Below are 25,286 nucleotides of genomic sequence, written 5' to 3' on the forward strand. Positions count from 1 at the left end.
CCAGTCCTGGAGATTAAAGAATTTGAAGAAAAGCTATCTGGAGCATGTATAAACTGATATTAATCTTTAATAGCGCTGTCAAAATTGAAAGCAATCAAAACAACTGCTGTATAAAGCACTCCGCTATCTTTGTTTAATTGGTCACATGACTGCATCACATGACTAAAATGCATCATCGATTTAGAAAGTCTGCGTTTTCGAGTGTCCACGCTGCGACCGGGCAGCTCTGTTTTGAAATGTACGTGTTTTTGAGAGCGTTTCCAGGACAGACAGCTGTGGGTGGGTCCCTGCTCAACTGGCCCACCACTGCAGCGGGCAGTCTGTCTCGCTGATGGCAGTTTCTGCTCGGTACAAACTCGGGGCCCTTTTACACAGGGCTTCCTCATCTGAATCAGAGTCTGAAGACATAGGGGGAGGCTCTTTGTCTTTGTTGGCTCCTTTGTGGTGGCATCTTTACACTGTTCCTGCAGCAGGGCCTCAAGGCTGGGCCAAACCTCTTCTCGCTCTCGCTCTCTAGTCAAGACTGCCTAAACCAAGACCAAGACAATACCAAGACCAGAGGGTCACAGACCGAGTCAAGACCAAGACAAAGTCGAGACAAGACCAAGACAAAAAAGTCTTTAAACCGCAGCCAGATGCTGCTTCGTTTACGGGTGTCAGGCATATTTATTAGGGGTGCAACGATACTCGTATCGATATTGAACCGTTCGATACAGTGCTTTCGGTTCGGTACGCATATGTATCGAACAATACAAAATTTTTAATTTATTTTATCAACTTTCCTTCTGATGGTGCTGTCTGTGTTGAGCGCTCAGTGGATCTGCGCTCGACAGTGCAGCCTAGGCGGAGTAGTCGAACGCAGATTCACTGAGTGCAGCGCAAGCTAGCCAGACAGAAGTTAAGCTCTCTGTTGCAACATGGCAAATTGAACCTCCCCCACCCTCATTCAGATCTGGCGTTTGGAACTATTTTGGTTTTCATGTGAAGTATGACCCTGAAGGTAAGCGTGTCATGGACTAAAGTAAAACAGTATGTTGGATGTGCCACACAATGCTCAATTACATGGGTGGGAACTAGTGTGTTAGCGCAGTTAGCTCGTTAACGTGTTGGCCGTCCAGCCCCATGCACGGGGCGATCCGCGGTAGCTCGTTAACGGAGATTTGCCGTGTTGTGGCGTTAACGTCATTTCAATGAGATTTACGCTGACAGCACTAGTGGGAACACAACGAATATGACTGCACATTTATGCCGACATCATCCTAGTGCAGAGACAAGTGGAAGCAGAGAAAAACAACAAGCAGGCATGCTACAAACTTTACCCAAGTCATTTAGACAGCGGTTAGCACATGATTCTCCTTATGGGGACCTGATATGTTTAATATGCTGCTGAGAATATAGCCCAGAAGAAGCGTATAGTATAGCTTTTATTTTGGAAAGAGCCATTTCTCTGTAATAAACTCTCTTTTCCAAAGATGAGTGATTCCTCAATCAGATACAGGGCTCGCAAAATCGCTAGCGATTTTTCCAGTCGGGCTACCAAAATCTCTCTTCCCTGCCCGTCGGCCTATCGTAGGAAGGAAAAATTTATGTCAATGCTTTTGCATTCTTTCAGAAATGTAGCTGGGTAATTATGTCATTGGCATCTGTGAGCCACTGTCAATATGTGACATATTGAAATCGCGTTTGAATTTGCGCTTGTTTTTTGCTTTCACTTTGCAGTCGCGTGAACTGTGTATAGAGAGCGACAGCACTGATTAGTGAGTGATGATAATTTGCGCACCAATTCCTCTGACATCGTCTTATCAATTGTTAGCTTACTATGCAAACATGACAAGTGAAATCTCCCGCAGCAAGCTTAAACATGTGAGAGGTTGATCGCGCAGAGAATCGCTGAGCGTTATGTTAGTGCGTGTGTAAAAGCAGCAGGATATATATTTTAGTTCTGCTGAGCCAAATAAGACAGGTCAGGGTGAAGAAGTGACAGCCAAAGAAAAGCTTACCACAAAACGGAAAAGTTATGACAAATCAGACTATAAGGCAAAAAGAAAGTGCAGCTTTATGGTTTCATGGACAAAAGAATTTCTGTGGCTGCAATATGACGAGCTAAATAACCAGGGCTGCACATAAGTGGTCCGCAGGTGCGCATTCGCTGTCAAAATAAAAAACGTGCACAAGATAAGAAGTTGCAACGCGTGTTTGCGTACATAAGATTTTCTGGAGGAGGACAGACATTTGTTTAGAACTCTTAAAGATGTCGAAGAAGCTCCTTTAAGCAATTACTGCGATGTACCTCCGCCTCCAAAGAAATGTCAAAAGGAGTCCGAACCACAAAAGAAGCGCGTATTCTCGGAAAAGTGGTTGCAGGAGGTGAGCTGGCTTCAAACAAATGATGAACGCACAGAGATGTGGTGCAGAATGTGCCGTGAAAATTTAATAAATGACAAATTAAAAAGGCATGAACTTTTTTTTTTGTATCGAAAAAATATCGAACCGTGACACCAAAGTATCGAACCGAACCAAACCGTAAATTTTGTGTATCGTTGCACCCCTAATATTTATGTGTTTTTACAATGCACTCGCACAGCCCTCCTCACTGCTGCCTACTCTCTCACTCAGAAGAGGACAGACCCATGCTCTACTTGACTGTTGCGTCTCTCACCCTCTGTTTTTCACATACTGATATTATCCTATATCCTCGTATGTGGTTGGCCACAATATGGAGGGATTGGAGCATAGCTGAGCCACTGTGTGAGAGCTGAGCAGCGAAAGGAAATTAAGTGAGGAGCCGGCTCTTGCTCAATGGGAGTCGACTCTGATTCACTACAAAGCACTCTCTAAGCACGGCTCTTAGAGCTGATGCTTTTACGCATGACACATTATTGTACGTTACATTGTGTGTCATTGATACTGTTAACTCCAAATCTCCTGACCACTATGTCGATCTGAGACAGCAAGACCGAGACAGTGAGACCAAAACAAGACCAAAGTCCATCGAGACCAAGACAAGACCAAGACCATGTAAAAGTGGAGTCTCGAGGCCAAGACCGGTTTCGAGACATCCAACTCTAATAGCTACATGTTGGGATGGGTCCTTTGTGAAGGCAGTCTTAGGGTACGTCCACACTAATACGTTTTCATTTGAAAGCGCATCTTTTTCTCTCCGTTTTGGCCTCCCGTCAACAGTGAAGGAAAAAAGCAACGTTTTGAAAATGCATACATTTGAAGACGGTGCTTTCGCGTCGCAGTGTGGACAGCAAAAATGGAAACTTTTTGAAAATGATGACACATTTTAGTCATGTGATGCAGTCAAGTGACCAATTAAACTAAGATAGCGGACATAGAGGGCATTATACAGCAGTTGTTTTGTTTGCTCTCAATTTTGACAGCCCTATTAAAGATTAATATCAGTTTGTAGATGGTTCAGATAGCTTTTTTTCCAACCCTTTAATTCTTACTCGCAGCAACTCCACCTCCTTCTTAGTCCATTTAAAAAACTCGGTGCTTTTCCTCGACATTTTGCTGCGATGTTTCAAAGAGCCGGAAAGTAAATAAGCGGCAGACAGAAATGAGGCAGGTCGAATCATCTTGCGTTTCACGCATGCACAGTACTGGAACGTTAGCGTTTTCAGCTGATTCAATGTGGACGCACAACTCTGTGAAAACGACTGAAAACGATAAAATGGACGCGGAGGGTTTTCAGACGAAAACGCAGTTTTCAAATCTATCCGGGCTTGTGTGGATGTAGCCTTAAATTTCACTATGTAGTTTGATCATTGCAGACCTCCATGGTGTGATGCAGGTGTCAGAAAGCACCTGAACATGAGACACATGTCTCACCTCCAAGAAGCTCAGGTCCAAACTTGTAGTAGTTCAAGAAAGTAATTATTAATCTACACAATAAGTATCAACTATAGAGCTTTTTGATGAAACAGTAAGAATAAGTTTAAAAAAAATAGTTTTATTTGCCTGCATGGCTCCAGGACAGTCACCAGCTTTTGGAGAAGCAGCCTCTTGATTCTTCAGTGGACGAGAAACCATATCCAGTGTTTAAAACTGGTTGTGGATGTGAGGTTTTTAAAGTATTTAAAGTGTACAAAATAAAATCTTTTATAAATGTGGCTTGCACTATTAATGTTTAATAGTCATTAAAACATGAAAAGTGCTGCATAAACCCCACTCTGTGGTATTTCTTCTGAAACTGAGATGTTATTTGAAATGTTATTAGATGTCAGTTTTGATTTTAAAAACATTACTCACATTTCCCAGGAAACAGCCCACTGTGTGGTCACTGACACAGCTTACATCACCATGAAAACAGCAGCACGTATAACCCGAGAGAGAGGGCAGGACTTCCTCTTGCCTCATGCCCACTTCTGGTTAAGGACACTATTTCTGTTTTGCATTAGTGTAATGAAATACTTTGTAATGAAATGCTTTGTCAGTTAAGAAAGACTTATTATTGTATGAATCTGTTTTCTTGGTTGTTTATAAAGTTCTGTACATAAGATAAACTAAACACTTCACATTTAAAAGTTATCCTGAAATTGTGATCTTATTTTGCCTTTTTAGCTGCTCAGTCACGCTGTATAATAAATCTTACTGCATGTCTATTATTTTTCGGTTTAGTTTTTATATTACAGGCCTTTTCATAAAGAAAGAACCTGATGTTTCTGCAGCAGCAGGAGAGTATAAAGATGTCACAGCATGCTATGGTCAGATCTTGTTAAGTTGCTATTTCTGTGTTAAAAGGAAGGAAGCAGAAAGAAGAAGTTAAAAAAAGTCTTCTGTTCTTTGGTATCTGCTGTGCTGCTGCTTCACTCTCTCTCTTTACAGAAAGTTGTAGAAGTTTTCAGACGTATCACTGCTGGATGTGAGGATGGGAGCCACTTTGCTCTGTGAGCTGGGCCTGTTCTGTGAGTACATCACATCTATTACATCTATTGTTTGATTAATACTGATCCATAAACATGTTTTAGTAAGAAGAACAGAGCATCAGTCATTTGTACTATTTCAGGTCATGTGATCAGAGAACTCTCATGTTTTTTGATGGTTCACTCTAATCTGAGTCGGTGTGTGGAGCTGGTTTAGTTTATCCAAGAAAGATTTATTGTCATGGTTTGCTGTGTGGCAGGCAGGATGTTGGACCCAAGAGTAGGACTTGTAAACAGAGGAGTAAACTCAAAACAATAGCTTTAACGCTGCAAAACTTCTCATCCAAATATGAAGCAAAACTAGAAACTCAAACACTAGAAAATAAACCAGAAACTGAAAACTAGGAATTGACTTGGAACAGGGAGGAAAGAAACACAGGACTTAACCCTCTGGGGTCCAGGGTATAATTAGCTGTTTTTGACTACTTTTGATTTTACCTCTATAGTTCACCTTTAAAAACTGTTTATCTTGCTTCGTTTGGTATCATTATTTTCAGCACAACCTCAAATATCTGAAATTTGAGGGGTTTTTTTTCATTTTGGTATACTATATTAGCACAATTGATCTAAATCCAGACAAAAAATTCAAAATCCAAGTAGGAAAAAGTTATATTTTTTACCGTAAAACCCACAAACATGTTTAACAAATCATTTTCATAACTTGAAATGCAAATAGAAATTGTACATTTCTAAAAATTATGCACAAGTTTTGCAAACAAAGTTATTTAATACCATTTACCTAAAAATGCAGACAAGGCCTCGGGCGTTTTTTATATAACCATTTAAATCTATTTACAGAACAATCAGGTGTGCTGCATCAAATAAGAAGGCACACAAATTATTTGTGCCACTTCAAAAAAATAGTTTTTGTTCAGTGTGAGACAGAGGAGAACACCACAGGGCTAAACCCTGCAGGTCTGACAGCAGGAGGTGTATCAGTCCAGCTTTCCATGTGGAGACAGCGTTTACACTGGAATCTGCCTTTGGTGACTTTTTTGGAGCAACACAGGCGGGACAAATCAGACTTAACAACACAAGGGAAGCAAAACCAGACACACTGCACACAGGACAGGGGATATCAAAATAAAGCAGGAAACACACGACAGGCACAGAGGCACAACCTTGACACTGAACAGAGAGAACACGAAGCACAGGCACAGGAGTGACAAACTGCGACATGAGATACGGCTGACTGGGGAACATGATGATGATCTATCTATCTATGACAGAACTAAACATGAGGGGCACAGGAACAAAACCCAAGAACTAGAAATCACAAAACAAACAACAACTAAAGCTAGAAATACAGATCCACAAACAATAAGACTAGTAATAATAAACCAGGGGTAGGTACCTGGTTTCCTTTGGTTGCGTTAACCTCTTAAGCCCCAACGCCCCCTGATACGGGGGCAAAAAGCAGGAGATCAGGTAGGCTTGGGGCTTAAGAGGTTAAGTTTAGTTTAGTTATGTTTCACTTAGGTCTTCTGTGTTAGTCTGTCATGTTTCCTGTCTTCTGGTTCATGTTGTCAAACTTGTGTTGTCATGTCCACTCTGTTTCCTGTTTTATGATGATTGACAACCTACAGAGACATATTTGAGTGTTGCTACTTTGATAATGTCTGAAGTTTCTGTCTTTATTGTAGTGCTCTGTACGCTTCTCTGCGCTGGACACGCTCAAGGTGACAAAACACGTTTCACTTTTTTTGTTTTTCTTACTTCTGTTTACATACTACTGTTTCAGTCTTAAGCACTTTACATTTTTCTTTTTATTTATTTATTTATATATCTATCACTATCTTTATAATTTTGTGAATATAAACTAAGGTTGTGCCTTCAATAGTACATGAAGTGTTTCAGATTGTTAACTGTGTGGTTGTGTTGGATTCTAGATGCTGTGCTAACTATTGAACCCAGCTGGTCCAGTTTTTTCATTGGAGAGTTTGTTACATTCAAATGTGACATGAATGAAGGAGAAGACACTGACTGGTATTACCTAATCAACAAGGATGGTCGAGACGTTTTCTCCTACAAGCCAAACAAAGACTCCAAATTAGAAATTACATCTACAAGTTACAGTGGTGAATATCAGTGCATTGGTGACAGGAAGAGCTCACATGATAAAAAGATCAGTAATACTGTCTCTATAACTGTATTAGGTAAGTCTTCAGTGACCGACAGCATAAATGTATGATCCCTGTTCAAATAATCAACTGAACAACATTTAATTAAATTTGTCATTGAAACTTGAACTTGAACCAGGACCACTGTAAAGTCAGTGCGTCAATACTCACAGACTCTGCAAGTTGTCATTAACAAAATTAACAAATTGAGTTTTAACAACAGAGTCAATCGTGGATGAAATTAAATTTAATTACATTTCTAAAGGAAAAGAAGAAACATGAAAAGCTTCATGAAGTTTAAAGTGATGATGTTTCTGTTATCTAAACCAACTAACCAGCATTAGTTTACATTCAGAGCTATAGAATGGACAAACATTTAGACCGTGGTTATTTAGAGATCAGCAAATATTAATCTAAATATAAACTTTATTTTTTTTTAATGTTCTTATGTTGTTATAATGAAAAACACATTTATTTTTCTTCCTCTTTCATATCTGCAGATAAACCCAGGGCCACACTGACAGCAGGAACAACAATCATACCAGTAGGGGGCAGTGTGACACTGACCTGCTCTGTGCAGAGCTCTGATGGATGGAAATATGAGTGGTTCAGACGAACCCAAAGAACCTCTGAAGTTAAAATCAGAGATCAACAAAACAGAGATATCAGAGTATCTCAAGGAGGAATCTACAGATGCAGAGGAACAAGAGGAAACCCAGTTTACTACACTGATATAAGTGATGATGTCACCATTGAGATAACCTGTGAGTTCAGTAATTTAGTTTGAAATATACATTCACTCATGATTATCAAACATACAATGTTAAGTTTTCTGTGTTGATTTCATGTTTCTATTTGTATTTCCAATGTTAATATGTGTAAACAGTTTCCAATAAAGTTGTTGTAAAACAACAACCCAACTGGCCTCAGATATTCAGAGGTGAGACGATCACTCTGACATGTGAGGTGCAGGAAGGAGGTGAAACCACTGAGTGGGAGTATGAATGGAGAGGACCCAGGACACCCACACAGTGGACACACAATAATGATGTGACATTCAGAGTTTCTGAGTCCAGCAGTGGAGACTACATGTGTAAGAGTCGACGCAGAGATGACTCATATTCTTCAACAGAGTGGAGTGAAGCCTTCACATTGTCAGCATCAAGTAAGTCATGTTTGTTGTGTGATCTCCATTTGACAAATGTCATCATGGTCAGCACAGGATGAATTCAATGGTCTACAAAGCATGTTACATTGTTAGTCAGACAAAGAGCTGCAGCTGATAGTAGCTCATTGTAGACAGTTTGTCACCACTTTGTGTCATCAACTTTCAGCTGGTATAGAGACGCCAATGCTGACCTGCTGCTTCATCACCTGAGGACAATAATGATATAAAGATACAGGATAAGAAGTGTAGCATTTTTCAAACTTGCCCAACAAATAACCACAAATCTCCAAATTTTATTAAACAAAAACAAAATCATCTTAGCCTAGGATCTTATGCAAGTAATGTGATCTTTTAAAATAAATGTCAGTATTAAATAAATAAATAGTTCAGTCCACTGTGTAATTCACTATGCCTAACACAAACAGCATGCTGCTTTGCACTGGTTTCAAATCCACTGTTTGTCTGAGGTCTTTCAGTGTGGAGTTTGAATGTTCTCTCCACATCTCTGTGGATTCTCTCCATATTCTCCATCTTCTTCCCACAGTCCACAGAGTTAGTGGGGTTAGGGAAATTGGTGAATCTAAATTGCTTGTAGGTTTGAATGTCTCAGCCCGGTAACAGATGAGCGACCTGTCCCGAGTAGCTTCCTGTTAGCTGCGATATGGTCCAATACCTTGTGACCCTAAATTGTTGAAGCAGAATACATTAATACTGGTGATCGTGGCTCAAGAGTTGGGCGTTCGCCTTGTAATCGGAAGGTTGTCGGTTCAAGCCCCGGCTCAGACAGTCTCGGTCATTGTGTTCTTGGGCAAGACACTTCACCTGTTGCCTATTGGTGGTGGTCAGAGGTCAGAGGTGGTGGCGCCAGTGTTTGGCAGCCTCGCCTCTGTCAGTGCGCCTCAGGGTGGCTGTGGCTACAATGTAGCTTACCATCACCAGTGTGTGAATGGGTGGATGACTGGATGTGTAAAGCACTTTGGGGTCCTTAGGGACTAGTAAAGTGCTATACAAATACAGGCCATTTACCATTCATGAGTTTGATTGAAAATAAATGCAATGATCAACAATCAGATTTGACATTTTAGTCAAAATATTCAGGGTTGGAGCCACAACCCAAAAAGACATCAGTGCAAAGCAGGAAATGGAGGAAAATTGAAGGAGGGAAGTTAAAATAATGTTACGGTTGCTGTGCTTACCATCCTCACCAACACTAGAAAGCTCCAGCAGGAGGCTAGAATATTGAGATCATTCCCTTTAAACCCAGTCCCAGACCTTAGAGAGGTGTGTGCGTGTGTGAATGTGCCTGTGCACTGATTCTGCAAAACATAAAAAATAACATTAAAAATGATGTAGATGTAGGAATTATTTTATGTATAAGTCATTTTTTATAGAGTGTAAAATTTGTGTTTCTCTCTGCCTGCTTGTTTTTGTGACTAAAATAAGCAATCTGGTGTTGTCATTGTTCAGCTGGATTATTGAATCTCTGAAAGAGGAAAAGTATCTTGATGACATCTATCAAAACTTCAAATGGCCTGCAGCATTTATTTTGAATGAATTTTATATTTTTTTCTTATGTAAAACAATCATTTTAAACCACACCTTAGCGGCATCAGCTCATCACACCTCCACTGCATTTAAGGCTGGACTGGCTCCTGAGTTTGTTGTTGTTGTGTGTGTGGCTGGCAGCTGACAAGCTGCAGCTGAGAGCTGAAGGAGCAGCAACCGAAATAAAGTGTTGAAAAGCGTTGAAATGTGGACGGGTCTGTTGTGCGTCTGTTACAGTTTGAAAGTCACAAGTAACGCAAACTCCACGAAATAACAAATAATATGAAAATGCTTAACGAGGGTCACAAAATGTTACAAAGTCTCTTAATTAAAGTTTTACTATTTCAAATTCCTCTTTGAAGCTATAATGTGTATTTCCTCCTGTGTGGTCTGACATCTGAACCTCAGATTATAAGAAGTCTTCTTGTGAATCTGTTGTTGTGGTGGGAGCAAAGAGACGTCACACAAAATAATGGAGAGGAGTAATTTATAAATAAAATAAAGCATCACAATGAAATGGAGCAAAAATGCATTCACTGAAAGGATAAAAGGCATTCTGGGTGTGTAAGAGTGGAGGAAAGTGAATTACATCAGTATAAGCACAGCTTGGACCCTTTTACCATCCTGTGGTTATCAAAAAGAAGGATGTACTCATACCATGGCAGTTTGGTCTTATTGCTTCTTACGCGCTGTTGGAAATCTAAATAGAGGTATAGTGATGTTGAATTCTGACAACATCAGGGCAGTGCAATCCTAACCTGTTTGTGTGGTATATTATATTTATTCTTTCTATCTTTGTCTAAACTCAGCAGATCAACCAAAGGCTCAAATAACTTCTGATATGAGAGACGTTCCAGTAGGGGGCAATATGACTCTGAAATGTTCAGTGAACCCATTATCATGTGAATGGAGATACTACTGGTACAGAGATGAGAACTTGTCTAAACCTCTGACCACACAAGATGCAGTTTTCCACTCAAATGGCCAAATCAGAGTCTCACAGGAAGGACTCTACAGGTGCAGAGGAGGAAGAGGAAACCCAGTTTACTACACAGAGTACAGTGATCCCTTTAAAAATGGTAGGTTTTTTTCAGCAGTAAATTTTCATTTAATACAAACTGTGAAAAAAGTTTTATTTTCTCCTTTTTGTGCCTGTATTATTGATATCTGAACACATTTGGCATCAGATGGGCAGAGCAGAGAAAATAATTATCAGATGTGAGATCCACAGAGACGACACTCAGTGGGAATATGAACAGAGGTCTATCAAACTTTGAAGGAAAAAAAATAACTGTGGAAGTTAAAACTGTTTATGTTTGTTTTGTTTAATTGTTTGTTTAACTCTGACTGAAACTTGCAAAGGCAGAATGAAATGTGCACAGTAGTCTTCAACAGACTGAAGTGCTACCATTTTTTTTAATACGTTTTATAAAATTATACAGTTTTTCAAACTCCCTCTTCTTCCCTCATCCGGATTCTTTCTGGATTTTCCATCTTCTTCTCACAGTCCACAGAGTTGGAAACTGCAGGCAGCGTAACATTTTCAGTCAGACAAAGAGCTTCATGTGATCGTAGCTTTCTCACCACTTTGTGTTTGAACTTTCAGCTGGTGTATGTAGCGCAGAACTCATATGCTGCTTTCTCACCTGAGTACAATCATGAAAGAAATAAACAGAAAAAATATTGAAGTACTCATTTGTAATTTTAAACTCCTGTCACTAAGAAAACAACTATGATTTCACTAAAAAAAAGAATAGAACTCATCCTGCCTCATCATCTCATTCAAAATAAATAAAAACACACAAGCACACTGTCTCTTTCACTATGACTTCATCAGATTAATACAAAAATGCAATGATGAAGAAAAACATCAGAAATAATGTTACTGTGTACGCACGCCCAGTCACCTGCACACAGCTGCAACAGGAGGCTAGCATATTAAAGTCATAAGACACCCTAAAAAGCGTCTGATATTTGATTATAAATCCTGGTCCCCACGAGTTTGAAGGCATTTGAGACTCAAAATGTGGTTTTAATGTCATGGTTACAATTAGGTTATGGTTAGGTTTAGGGTTGGAGTCAGTGTTAGGCATTTATTTTTAATGGTTAGGGTTAGGTAGGGAAACCATTATGTCAATGAGATGCCTGCACAAGGATATAAATACACACACGTGTATGCGCGTCTTATATTGATGATGTGATTCGTGAAATTTTGATATAGTCTGTATGTTTTGGAGCAGATTAAGAAATTAGTCAGAAGTTAGAAATAACATATTTGAAGTTGCTGCTATTTCAAATGTCCCTGTGCAGCTATAATGTGCATCTCCTCCTGTGAGGTCTGGCCTCTGAACCTTACACTAATGAGATGTCTTGTGTTTCCTGGTAAATCGGTTGTTATGAACAGTAGCTCTGAGGGAAGCATCATGCAGAGTACAGAAAAAGATTAATTTATAAATGTAAAGGAGAGTAGTGGTCAAATGGATTCAGAAAAAAGAAAGTCTATCATGTGCACACTGTAACATGTTTTTTTTTTTTTATGGGGGAAAAATATGTTTCTAACAAATAAACCCCATCAGTCTGAAAGACAGACACGAAGACAACGCAGAGATGAACCTAAAGGTAGAGTAGAAAACATGAGGGAGAACCAACTAAATATAAACCATAAAATGATGAATAACTAAAGCTGAAAAGTTTAGGCATGAATACAAGAATACAAATGAATATAGAAACAAAAACAACAAAGCAAGAAAATAAACCATAAAGAAGCCATATGAAGTATCAGACCTGAAATACATGCTAAATATAGAAAAGTGACACTGGGGATGTAAAATAATACAAAACTACTAAAAACAGAGAACACAACACAAACTGTTATATGACGGCTGTGTGCAGGCAGGAAAAGGACCCAAAGTGCAGACTCCAGAGACAAACGTAAACTCAAACAGCTTTAATGCTGAACTCAAACAAAAGTAAGAATCCAAATAACTTACACAGTCAGACAAAACACACAGCTAGATAAGGGTAGATCACAACACAGACAAACTGAAACACAGGGCTTAAATACACAGAGGGAGCAATCAGGGAATGGGTAACAGGAGGGAAACACAGCTGGGGCAAATCAGGCCTAACGAGACAAAGGAAGCAAAACCAGACACATTTACATGAGACACGGATTTTCAAAGTAAAACAGGAAACATAACACAGACTGAACTATAGACACAGACTCTGACTGGACACAGAGAGACAGCAACTAGAGAACACAGACATAAACCATAAGACAGAACTCCAACAAAGTAACATAATAAACTCAAAACTCTGGGTCAACGACCCAGGCATCCTAACACTTAAATCACTTTACAAACCTAAAAGGAATCATGATTGCTATTTACAGCAAGTGGTCCCACTTTTAAATGTTGTCAAGTGTGGCACATGTATTGAAGAGGTTATATAATATTATTATATATCTTTAAATGAAAGTTACTTTTAAGACTTGTTTTGCACTTCATCTTGATGTTGTTGTTAAGGTTCTTTCTATCCCTACTAGTGTTACCAGATCAGCTGACTCAACTGAGTTTGGTTAAGTTTATTAAAGTTAACAGTTCATTTTTCTTATTTTCAATAGCTGTGTCCAGTTCTTCATTTCTTCTTCTGATGGTCACTGGACTCATTTCTGGAATCATATTTATTTTGCTCCTGTTCCTGTTCCTGTACAAAAAGGTCTACAAAAAGAAAGGTGAGACATGTACATATTTTACTCTTTAAAATATTTAAATATGGAGATGCAACATTCCAAAACTGTTCACAATATTATATAAAACATAATAAACTATGTGAACGTTAGTGTCTTATTTTGAATTTTTAATAAAGGTTCTGCCGATGACCAGAGGGTGAGTCAGTGTGAAAATCAACAACAAGTCTACTCCACTCTCATTCATGGTTAGTTTTTTATCTTGTTTAAAATATCCTGATGCTTTTCTCTTCTGCAGCTTTAACACTGTTGAATTAAACAAAACTAAGACAACAACAAAATTTAATCATGTACAGCATTTATAAGTAATAATACATTTTCTAATTTCACTGTATGTTTGTGCTTACACTGACATTAAAACTTATCTTATCTCATCTTGTCTTAGTATAAATGTTACTGACAAGAATACTTGTGTTTACATTATGTGGTGAATCATTTTCTTTGACTTGTAGGTGATCGTTCTGTCTATGAAACAATCAGAGGCTCTGGAAATACTCAAAACGGTACAGTATCAACTTTAATATATAGTTTGTGGAAGCCACGTAATTATAAAATAACAGTGATTATCACTAAAAACAACACTAACATTATTATTTTAGTTTAACCAGAGGGTCTTTACACCTATAATTATAATGAACTGCAGAGCTGTTTCATACTGAGAGTATATTTGAATATATTTTACAGAAGTTCAGTGTTGTTCATGAATCCACTGGAAGAGAGCATTCATCTAATGTGCTCATTTAAAGCAGAATGTATCTGGAATTGTGAATTTATTCATTTATCTGTGCTTTACCGCCCTTGCTCTGTATGAAGCTGGGTGACCTGTGTGCTGTAGGTCCAGTGGCTCCTTCTTGTGGAAAGTCAGCGATTCTTTCTATCAAAAGTGGGTGAGCTATGAGAAGTGACAGTAGTTTGAGCATCTCCTTTCCTATAACTCAGTGGTTCCCAAACTTTTTTTTTTGACCCCCTTTTGTTTTACAAGAAAATCTTTGTTGTCCAGGTGAAGCCAAAGACAAGATATGCTTCATCATATTTTCTATGGCTTGGAAGGAAGTTGGGTTGGAAGCATATTTGGCAATGCTTCAACCTCTGCTTTGCGTTTGTGTGGGAGCCCCGTCAAAAAACCTGTCCATTATGCTAGCAGTGCCCAAGAGTTCATTACCCCCACCCCCTGCAATGGCCTTCCACTTTGGGAACCACCGTCATAACTGAAGACTAATTCTCATTCTCAACCATCAGAGCTTTGTCAGGTCCCATTCCCACATATTTCCCACCATTCATGGACCATCAAGTTACAAATTATGGGCACAAATATACATTAACGTTTTCTAGTAAAGTATTTAGGTTTAACATTTAACTAAACATCTGAAATATGTTTTAAAAATGATTCTCCGATGTTTTGTTTTTATATTATATTTTTTAATTCTCACTGAAAAAATGGAAATATCAGTAGGAATATATTGATAATGTAAACATTAAATCATCATTACAAGTGAGGCAACTTTCTTAGGTTCATTGATTACATTATCTGTGTCAGTGTTTTCATTTTAAATGGTTGTGATTTTCTCCTTAACATTGTACAATAGGTTGGTTAGAAATCATATTAAATACCATAATATAGACTTAATAGTGTCTTTTTTTCCAAATGGATATTCCCATTAAGTATTCATGTTCTTTACAACTGAATATTTTTTTTATTAAAGCTTTTGTATAACATTTCATGTAACAACAAAAAGTTTAAAAAGTGTTATATGTTATATTTGTAGTGTGTGAAAATGTGGCTTTAAATTCAGCTGTTTCTTTGTTACAGTAGATATAATGAGAATATTTTTACACATTAGATCTTCTACGTTATCCCCAAAGTAATGAAGAATACATAAATTATTCATAAATAGTGTATGGATTTGAATGTATTGTGTATTTCATGTCTATTTTTTTCTATACAAATTTGCAATACATTTGTCTTTATGGACCTGGAACAGCAAATACAGCGGTGATCATTATCTTGAATCGTTATGTGCTTTTGGCCTTTTTTTGAGGGATGAGTGTGGTTTTACAGTTTATTTTAAGTCAGTGTCAATCATGTTCATACATGTACAGCAGCAGTGAACAAAGACATGATTGCTCAATTCTCTAAGACAACTGGCAAATATACAAGACTTTCATGCATTGGCCTACAGTAGCAAAAAGGTTCAATCTGGTGGAATATAGTGAACAAAAATCAATTGCTTTTCTTCAAAAGGAAAAGCTGACAATACAGAATGCATTGTTTTATACTGCAGTGGCAGAGAGATTTAAATGTGGTTTCAGTGGAAGCCAACAGGACATTATTCTCCATTGCACTTCACAAAACAATGACATTACAATTAAGTCAATTTTGCTGCTGATGTCCAAGACTCTAATCACCACGAGTGTCCTTCCCCTTACTAGATATTATATGCAAAATAAACATTTCAACAAACAACAAATAATTAAAATGTTTAAATTGTCATTTAAAGGCTTAAAATATCCGAAAATTGATGGAAATATCTTATTGCTTGATCATTGAGATCAAAAGATCTCAAGTTGATTCGGTGATTTATGAAATAAAGACAAAAATACATTCTTATGTGATGATTTCATGGCAGATTTTGTGTGTGTACAGTTTTTGTCCATTAAGGTGCCGAAAGAGTTTCAAATTTAAGTTTTAACAATGATAATCTGGACTCCACTCACCCGACTTTCAGCAATATGCAGACTTTAAAACATGGGACAGTACAACTCTGGGCCTTCTATGCAAACACCATGGATACACACATAGCCGGTTCCCTCCTCCCAGTAGCTAGATTAGACAAACTTGTCCTGTTAATACTCAGTAAACTCATGTCAAAGACTTTCTGTTCTGCTAAAAGCAAAAAAAAACCAGCAAAGGATTTATCTGCTGCAAAACTATAAATGTAGCACTTATCTATCTGATATGACTGATCCAGGCAGTTTGAGATAAAATATCAACTGTGTTTAAGCCTCTGCTTCACTAATTTATAAAAGGCCTTCATTTAGCTCCTCAACAGAAGCTTTTTAGCTCATCTGCATCAAATGTTTGTACTGCATAAAAATAGCAAGTTGCTTTTCAAGTCCACAGATGTGCATCTCAGGGTATCTTGTGATTGTAGAATTGCTGTGAAATTTAAAATACCTAAATTGTACAATATAAACTGCTTTTTAAATGTCGCTTGTAGTTTTAACTTTTAACATCAAAACTAGAAAAGTGCTGCATAAATCTCACTCTGTGGTATCTCTTGTGAAACGGAGGTGTTATTTGAAGACAACATGAGCTTCTGTCTCTTTAAGGGTTTCATGAGAGTGAACAGGGGAAACACCCACTGCTAAGTGGGTGTGCTCTGTGTATAGTACTTGCCGATTTAAAAATAATAGTAATAAAGAAATATAAATAGAAATTAACAGGTGTAACTGCGGTTGAAGCAACATCATACCATAATTCTCTCCCCCCCCCCCCCCCCCCCCCCCCCAATTTTCTTTCTCTTCTTTTGTAAAGTATAAAGTACAAAGTGTGAAACTGTGGCACTGATGTAGCATTGAAGTTTAGCATGCCACACTTACACCTCTGTCACATGTTTAAAGTTTATTTGATTTCAAAACCATTACCCATGAGCCTCAGCAACTCAGCCCAGCTGACATCACCATAAACACAGCGGCACTTTTAAAGTAACAGAGATATAATCTGAGAGAGGGGGCAGAGCTTCCTCTTGCCTCATGCCCACTTCTGGTTAACGATACTATTTCTGTTTAGCTTGAGCTTGCTCACGTCATGTGGGTGAATTTATCACCAAACCACAATTTCATAGTTCAGATGTATTTTCAGTTTTATATTTACATCTCTGTTTATCAGCATCAGTTAAAACTTTGTTCTTCTATCAATCTATTTTGGTCTGTATTTGTGTAGCTCTTTACTTAAGGACCCCAAAGTGCTTTACACTACATTCAGTCATTCACCCATTCACACACAAGCTCGAACCAGCAACCTTGCGATTACAAGACAAACTGCCAACTCTTGAGCTACGATCGACAATATGACCATGATTTTCTTAATTGTTTATAAAGTTCTGGTTCTCAGATGGTTTGGAGCCTATCAAAGCTGTTTTAGGATGACAGGTAGGGTACAACACGGACAGATGAAAATTTCAATAAATGTAAAAAAGTATAAACACGTCATGCGGTGGTCAGAGCTTGTTAAAGAGTGTTAGTTCTGTTGAAAAGGAAGGAAACAGAGAGAAGAAGTAAAAAAAAAACCTCTTTGTTTCCTTCACAGCTCTTTGGTATCTGCTGTGCTGCTGCTTCACTCTCTCTCTTTACAGAAAGTTGTAGAAGTTTTCAGACGTATCACTGCTGGATGTGAGGATGGGAGCCACTTTGCTCTGTGAGCTGGGCCTATTCTGTGAGTACATCACTGACTCCTATTGTTTGATTCATACTGATCCATAAACATGTTTTAGTAAGAAGAACAGAGCATCAGTCATTTGTACCATTTCAGGTCATGTGATCAGAGAACTCTCATGTTTTTTGATGGTTCACTCTAATCTGAGTCGGTGTGTGGAGCTGGTTTCGTTTATCTAAGAAAGATTTATTGTCATGGTTTGCTGTGTGGCAGGCAGGATGTTGGACCCAAGTGTAGGACTCGTAAACAGAGGAGTAAACTCAAAATGATAGCTTTAACTCTGCAAAACTTCTCATCCAAATACAAAGCAAAACTAGAAACTCAAACACTAGAAAATAAACCAGAAACTGAAAACTAAGAATTGACTTGGAACAGGGAGGAAAGAAACACAGAGCATTATGAGTGTGAAAGGACTTAACCCTCTGGGGTCCAGGGTATAATTGGCTGTTTTTGACTACTTTTGATTTTACCTCTATAGTTCACCTTTAAAAACTGTTTATCTTGCTTCGTTTGGTATCATTATTTTCAGCACAACCTCAAATATCTGACATTTGAGCTATTTTTTTCATTTTGGTATACTATATTAGCACAATTGATCTAAATCCAGAAAAAAATTCAAAATCCAAGTAGGAAAAAGTTATATTTTTTACTGTAAAACCCACAAACATGTTTAACAAATCATTTTCATAACTTGAAATGCAAATAGAAATTGTACATTTCTAAAAATTATGCACAAGTTTTGCAAACAAAGTTATTTAATATCATTTACCTAAAAATGCAGCCAAGGCCTCAGGCGTTTTTTATATAACCATTTAAATCTATTTACAGAACAATCAGGTGTGCTGCATCAAATAAGAAGGCACACAAATTACTTGTGCCAGTCCAAAAAAAATAGGCCTAAACCCTGCAGGTCTGACAGCAGGAGGTGCATCAGTCCAGTTTTCCATGTGGAGACAGTGTTTACACTGGAATCTGCCTTTGGTGACTTTTTTGGAGCAACTTTAACATTCAGCAGTATAAGTGACACACGGGACAATGGCTGTATCCCAATTCAGGGTCTGCAGCCTTAAAGTACGCAGCCTCAGCGATCCTCAAGGGCCGTGTGCTTAAAGACCGCTAAGGCCGGAAGTGCGAGGCTTGTGAGATGGGACGGTGTAGCCTCCGTTGCGCTGCCCAGGTTGCCTAGCAACCATGATACTAACAGCTGGAAACGTTTCATACAGCTTTGTTTGACAGAAATTAAGGAGAAAATCGTTTGTTCATTTGCTTGTTTGTTTCTACATGAGCTTTGATCATTATCTGTAAGATTAAGCTCAGCTATTGAACGGCATATATTTTAAAGTAAAGGCTTTAAAACCAAGTTAGTACAAACGTCACTAATGTCACATAACTTTGCCGACATGTGGCCGACAGGAATGTTTTAATGTTCTTTGTTATTAAACATTTGCACATAAATAAGTGACATAATATTCAGTACCTACTTAAAGTTTACTCTTCGGGCACCCCTCATCCGCCGTTTTTTTTCAGCAAAATTATCCACACCCACCGCCGCACTATGCATTCTGGGATATGTTGGGCCACGAAGTCTACACCACCATGTCCTTAAAATTCAGGGAAATTAAGGACGCATTTGAGGGCCGCATTTCGAGCAGCCTTCGAATTGGGACAGCCTTCGTCGCGTCGCGGTGACGTAATCGGCCTTAAAATGTGGCCTTTAAGGCTGCAGACCCTGAATTGGGATACAGCCAATGAGAGGATGGGGAACAGGTGGCAACACAGGCGGGACAAATCAGACCTAACAACACAAGGGAAGCAAAACCAGACACACTGCACACAGGACAGGGGATATCAAAATAAAACAGGAAACACACGACAGGCACAGAAGCACAACCTTGACACTGAACAGAGAGAACACGAAGCACAGGCACAGGAGTGACAAACTGCGACATGAGATACGGCTGACTGGGGAACATGAAAATAAACATGAAGAGCACACACATTCTGTAGACATAGATAAATACATGAAAACCTGATGATGTGTAAGTTTTGTTTTTTTGTTTTTTTCTCTTGTTATTTCAATTATATTTGCATGTTCGAAATAAAATTCTGTCGGTCTATCTATAGATAGAGATCTATCTATCTATCTATCTACAGTGTTGGGAAGGTTACTTTTAAAATGTATTCCATTACAGAATACAGAATACATGCCCCAAAATGTATTCTGTAACGTATTCCGTTACGTTACTCAATGAGAGTAACGTATTCTGAATACTTTGGATTACTTAATATATTATCATGCTTTTTACAACTACATGAATGTACTATTGCTGTGATTTATTACTGTTACTGAAGGTCCGCGGCTCAGAACCGTAGTAAAGGGACCTCTGGCTAATACGTCAGGTTCGTGTCGGGCTCGTAGCTGAAAACTAGCTTTACTGGGTCAACTTTGCTAGCGAGAGACAGAGAGAGGCGTTGAAAGGCTGCTCCAACGGAACTTGTTGTTTCAGAGGAAAACACGAACATGGTGTACAGTCGAGTCTTAATAGCTTACTTACAACTGGGCTCGTCAGGCACTCTTCTTGGCTGCAGTGGTTATTATTATATTTACATGCTTCCAGCTCCCGTTTCTGCTCGATGACAGCTCCTACTTTTCCTTTTTCTCCCTCCCTCGCTCACAGACACATAACGTGTATGGCAGTCCATTCTCCCTGCAGCACGGACTACACTGCCTATGATGCTACATTCTTTAGAGCTATACCTGTAGCATTCTGCCTATTAGCTTAGCACAACAACAACAAAAAGGCCTCTCTCACCCAGGAAACACGCAGAGAGAGCATCACCCTGTAACCATGGCAACCGTAACGCTGCCGCCTGGAACAACAGAACGTAGCTGTCAAACAAAACCCAAACAGTCCTGACCCGCCACAATATGAAACAGGGAAGTACCGCCGTGTAATCCATTTATTTCAACAAAGTAACTGTATTCTAAATACCACCTTTTTAAACGGTAACTGTAACTGAATACAGTTACTCATATTTTGTATTTTAAATACGTAACGGCGGTACATGTATTCCGTTACTCCCCAACACTGTCTATCTATCTATCTATCTATCTATCTATCTATCTATCTATCTATCTATCTATCTATCTATCTATCTATCTATCTAATCTAATCTAATCTAATCTAATCTAATCTAATCTTATCTATCTAATCTATGACAGAACTAAAAATCAGGGGCACAGGAACAAAACACAAGAAGTAGAAATCACAAAACAAACAACAACTAAAACTAGAAATACAGATCCACAAACAATAAGACTAGTAATAATAAACCAGGGGTAGGTACCTGGTTGCCTTTGGTTGCGTTAAGTTTAGTTTAGTCTTCTGGTTCATGTTGTCAAACTTGTGTTGTCATGTCCACTCTGTTTCCTGTTTTATGATGATTGACAACCTACAGAGACATATTTGAGTGTCGCTACTTTGATAATGTCTGAAGTTTCTGTCTTTATTTTAGTGCTCTGTACGCTTCTCTGCACTGGACACGCTCAAGGTGACTGAACACTTTTCACTTTTTTTGTTTTTTGTTTTTCATCTTACTTCTGTTTACATACTACTGTTTCAGTCTTAAGCACTTTACATTTTTCTTTTTTTTAAATTAATTAATTTACTTATTTAGTTATAATTTTGTGAATATAAACTAAGGTTCAATTCAATTCAATTCAATTTTATTTATATAGCGCCAAATCACAACAAAAGTCGCCTCAAGGCGCTTACTATTGAAGGTTGTGCCTTCAATAGTACATGAAGTGTTTCAGATTGTTAACTGTGTGGTTATGTTGGATTCTAGATGCTGTGCTAACTATTCAACCCAAATCGTCCAGTTTTTTCATCGGAGAGTTTGTTACCTTCAAATGTGACATGAATGAAGGAGAAGACACTGACTGGTATTACCAAATCAAGAAGGATGATCAAGAAATGTTCTCCTACAGGCCAAACAAAGACTCCAAATTAGAAATTACATCTACACGTGACAGTGGTGAATATCAGTGCACTGGTAGCAGGAAGAGCTCACATGATAAAAAGATCAGTAATACTGTCTCTATAACTGTATTAGGTAAGTCTTCAGTGACCGACAGCATAAATGTATGATCCCTGTTCAAATAATCAACTGAACAACATTTAATTAAATTTGTCATTGAAACTTGAACTTGAACCAGGACCACTGTAAAGTCAGTGTGTCAATACTCACAGACTCTGCAAGTTGTCATTAACAAAATTAACAAATTGAGTTTTAACAACAGAGTCAATCGTGGATGAAATTAAATTTAATTACATAAAGGCTAAAGAAGAAACATGAAAAGCTTCATGAAGTTTAAAGTGATGATGTTTCTGTTATCTTAACCAACTAATCAGCATTAGTTTACATTCAGGGCCATAAAATGGACAAACATTTAGACTGTGGTTATTTAGAGATCTACAAATATTAATGTAAATATAACCAGTATTCAGACTACATGTGTAAGAGTCGACGCAGAGATGACTCATATTCTTCAACAGAGTGGAGTGAAGCCTTCACATTGTCAGTATCAAGTAAGTCATGTTTGTTGTGTGATCTCCATTTGACAAATGTCATCATGGTCAGCACAGGATGAATTCAATGGTTTACAAAGCATGTTACATTGTTAGTCAGACAAAGAGCTGCAGCTGATAGTAGCCTCATTGTAGACAGTTTGTCACCACTTTGTGTCATGAACTTTCAGCTGGTATAGAGACGCCAATGCTGACCTGCTGCTCCATCACCTGAGGACCATAATGATATAAATAAACAGGATCGGAAATGTATTATTTTTCAACTCCTTCAACAAATAACCACAAATCTCCAACTTCTATTGGCCTAGCATCTTATGCAAATACTGCCATCTCTTACAGTACAGAAAAAAAGTCCACTGTTTAATTCACCATGACAAATACAAGCTGCATGGTGGCTCAGTGGTTAGCACTGGTTTCAAATCCATCATCTGGCTGAGATCTTTTTATGTGGAGTTTGAATGCTCTCCCTGCTTCTGCATGGATTGTCTCCGGGTTCTCCAAGTTCCTTCCAAAGGGTACTGCACCACTGTCTGGCATAGGGTCCAATATCTTGTGACCCTGAACTGGATCAGCAGAAGAGATGAAAACAAAAACGTAAAGATGAAGAATAATATTTGGAGCTTCAGTGAGAATATTGAGAGCTGCAGATGAAGGAAAATTGAGTAACGGAAGCTAAAATAATGTTACGGTTGTTATTACCACAAGCTTCACTACCTCCAGACAGCTGTAACAGGAGACTATTGAGATTACACTAGTTCTGCAAAAAAAAAAAAAAAAAGTAGGCATTATTTATTATTTATAGATTGCAGTATTTATGCTTCTCTTTGATTATTTGTTTTGGTTACTGATAGAGCTACAAGAAGTGATTTAATGCTGTCTTTGTTCAGCTGGATTATTGTGGGTTCAGGCATCCTAGAAAGAGAAATAGTGACTTGATGATGTCTGTAAATGGTCTACAGGGTTTATTTTGTATGAATTTTGAACATATTTCTTATGTGAAACAAGCATTTTAAAACCACTGCAATTTATTTACTTTTTTTCGAAGAGCTAAAATGTGTAAAAAAAAAAAAAATTCCCCACTCGCCCCTGTGGGCGGTCCATCCTTCAAGCTTGGGTCCTCTACCAGAGACCTGGGAGCTTTAGGGTCCTGCGCAGTATCTTAGCTGTTCCCAGGTCTGTGCTCTTCTGGACAGAGATCTCTGATGTTGTTCCCGGGATCTGCTGGAGCCAATCACCTAGCTTGGGGGTCAGTGCACTGAATGGTCCGAATACCTCTGGGACCACTGTTACCTTCACCCTCCACATCTTCTCCAGCTCTTCTCTGAGCCTTTGGTATTTCTCCAGCTTCTCGTGTTCCTTCTTCCTGTTGTCATTTGGTGTCAATACATCTATCATTACGGCCATCTACCTCTGCTTCTCTATCACTACTGTGTCCGGTTGGTTCACTATTTTGTCCTCTGTATTTGGAAGATCTTAGCTCAGTCATTCTCGACCACCCTAGTGGTCGTCTGCAATTTTGACCTCGGGACTTCCAGGCCATACTCTGCACAGATGTTTTTGTATACTATGCCGTCCACTTGGTTATGGTGTTCCATGTATGCCCTGCCTGCTACCATCTTACACCCTGCTGTTATGTGCTGGATTGTCTCAGGGGCATTTTTACACAGCCTGCACCTGCAGTCTTGCCTGGTGTGGCAGACCCCAGCCTCTATGGCTCTTGTGCTCAGAGCTTGTTCCTGTACTGCCATGGTTAGTGCTTCCGTGCTGTCTTTCATTCCGGCTTTGTCCAGCCACTGGTAGGATTTCTGGAAGTCAGCCACTTCTTCTATCTGCCAGTGGTACATACCGTGCAGGGGCCTTTGGCCAGCTTATTTTCCTGGCAGGTTACCTGATCACAGGCAGTGCTTAGATGATGACAGCCCGGATTATGTTCTTATCGTTCTGCTGATTCCACAGGACTTGCCTGACCCACTGCAGGTACTTGGTGGTTGCAACTTTCCTAGATGCCTCTTCATGGTTCCGTTTTGCCTGTGGGATTCCCAGTTACTTCTAGCTTTTGATGCGGTCCCCACAGTTCTGACTACCCTCCCTCTCTTTGTTATCATCCAACTACACTTCTCCAGTCTGAATGGCATTCCAATGTTGTTGCTGTATATCCTGTTGGTGTAGATCAATGAATCACTCTTGGCATACAGCTTGATGTCATCCATGTAGAGGAATTGGCTGACAATTGCTACATTCCATAGTCGGTCTCCCGCTGTGTGTCAGTGTTTATTTAATTGTGAGTTCTTGTGCCTTGTTGCCCTTCGTCTTTTATTCCATCGTGTTTATTCATGTTTCCCCAGCCCACCGTGTCTGTGCTCTCCCTCATGTTCCCTCGCTCCATCTCGTCTGCCTCTCTTCCACTCCCTCATCATGTTTCTTGTTTTACTGTGAAGGTCCCATATTTTCACGTTTATTCTGTTCAGTCTAGCTTCCCCTGTCTCGTTATGATTTTTCATGTCAGCTGTGTTCCCCGTGTGCTCCCACAAGGTAAGAACTGAACTAAAGTTCAGTTCCTCTGACACTCAGACCGGCGGCCACCTCGGGTCTCTCCTCTAGCCTCCCCTTTGTCTCATCCACCTGCTGGCCTCTGTGTGTTCCCACATCCCATGTTCCATTTTGTGAGGTATTGATATTTGTTGCTGTGTTTTTAAGAGGAGTTTTAGGGAGGGATACGGAGGGTATCGGAGAGCAATGCTGATATG

At 38.9% G+C, this 25,286-nt stretch overlaps 1 protein-coding gene and 1 pseudogene across 2 annotated transcripts in view; one reads left to right on the forward strand and one right to left on the reverse strand.

The window, feature by feature from the left end:
- Positions 1 to 25,286, forward strand: part of LOC146522302 (Fc receptor-like protein 5) — a 76,671-nt gene that overhangs the window by 17,742 nt on the left and 33,643 nt on the right. Inside the window, exons 1-5 of one of the 2 annotated variants that reach the window (XM_085153691.1) lie at positions 2,567 to 4,913; positions 6,575 to 6,610; positions 6,821 to 7,087; positions 7,552 to 7,815; positions 7,938 to 8,216. In XM_085153691.1, the coding sequence (XP_085009817.1) occupies positions 4,877 to 4,913; positions 6,575 to 6,610; positions 6,821 to 7,087; positions 7,552 to 7,815; positions 7,938 to 8,216 (883 nt within the window). In that variant the 5' untranslated portion in view covers positions 2,567 to 4,876. Of the gene's footprint in view, positions 1 to 2,566; positions 4,914 to 6,574; positions 6,611 to 6,820; positions 7,088 to 7,551; positions 7,816 to 7,937; positions 8,217 to 25,286 lie in introns of those variants that run through there. The other variant, XM_085153690.1, reaches the window with a different exon arrangement.
- LOC146522304 (uncharacterized) lies at positions 23,620 to 24,388 on the reverse strand (annotated as a pseudogene).

This window comes from Neolamprologus multifasciatus, chromosome 3 (assembly GCF_963576455.1).
Source record: "Neolamprologus multifasciatus chromosome 3, fNeoMul1.2, whole genome shotgun sequence".
Classification (NCBI taxonomy): domain Eukaryota; kingdom Metazoa; phylum Chordata; class Actinopteri; order Cichliformes; family Cichlidae; genus Neolamprologus; species Neolamprologus multifasciatus.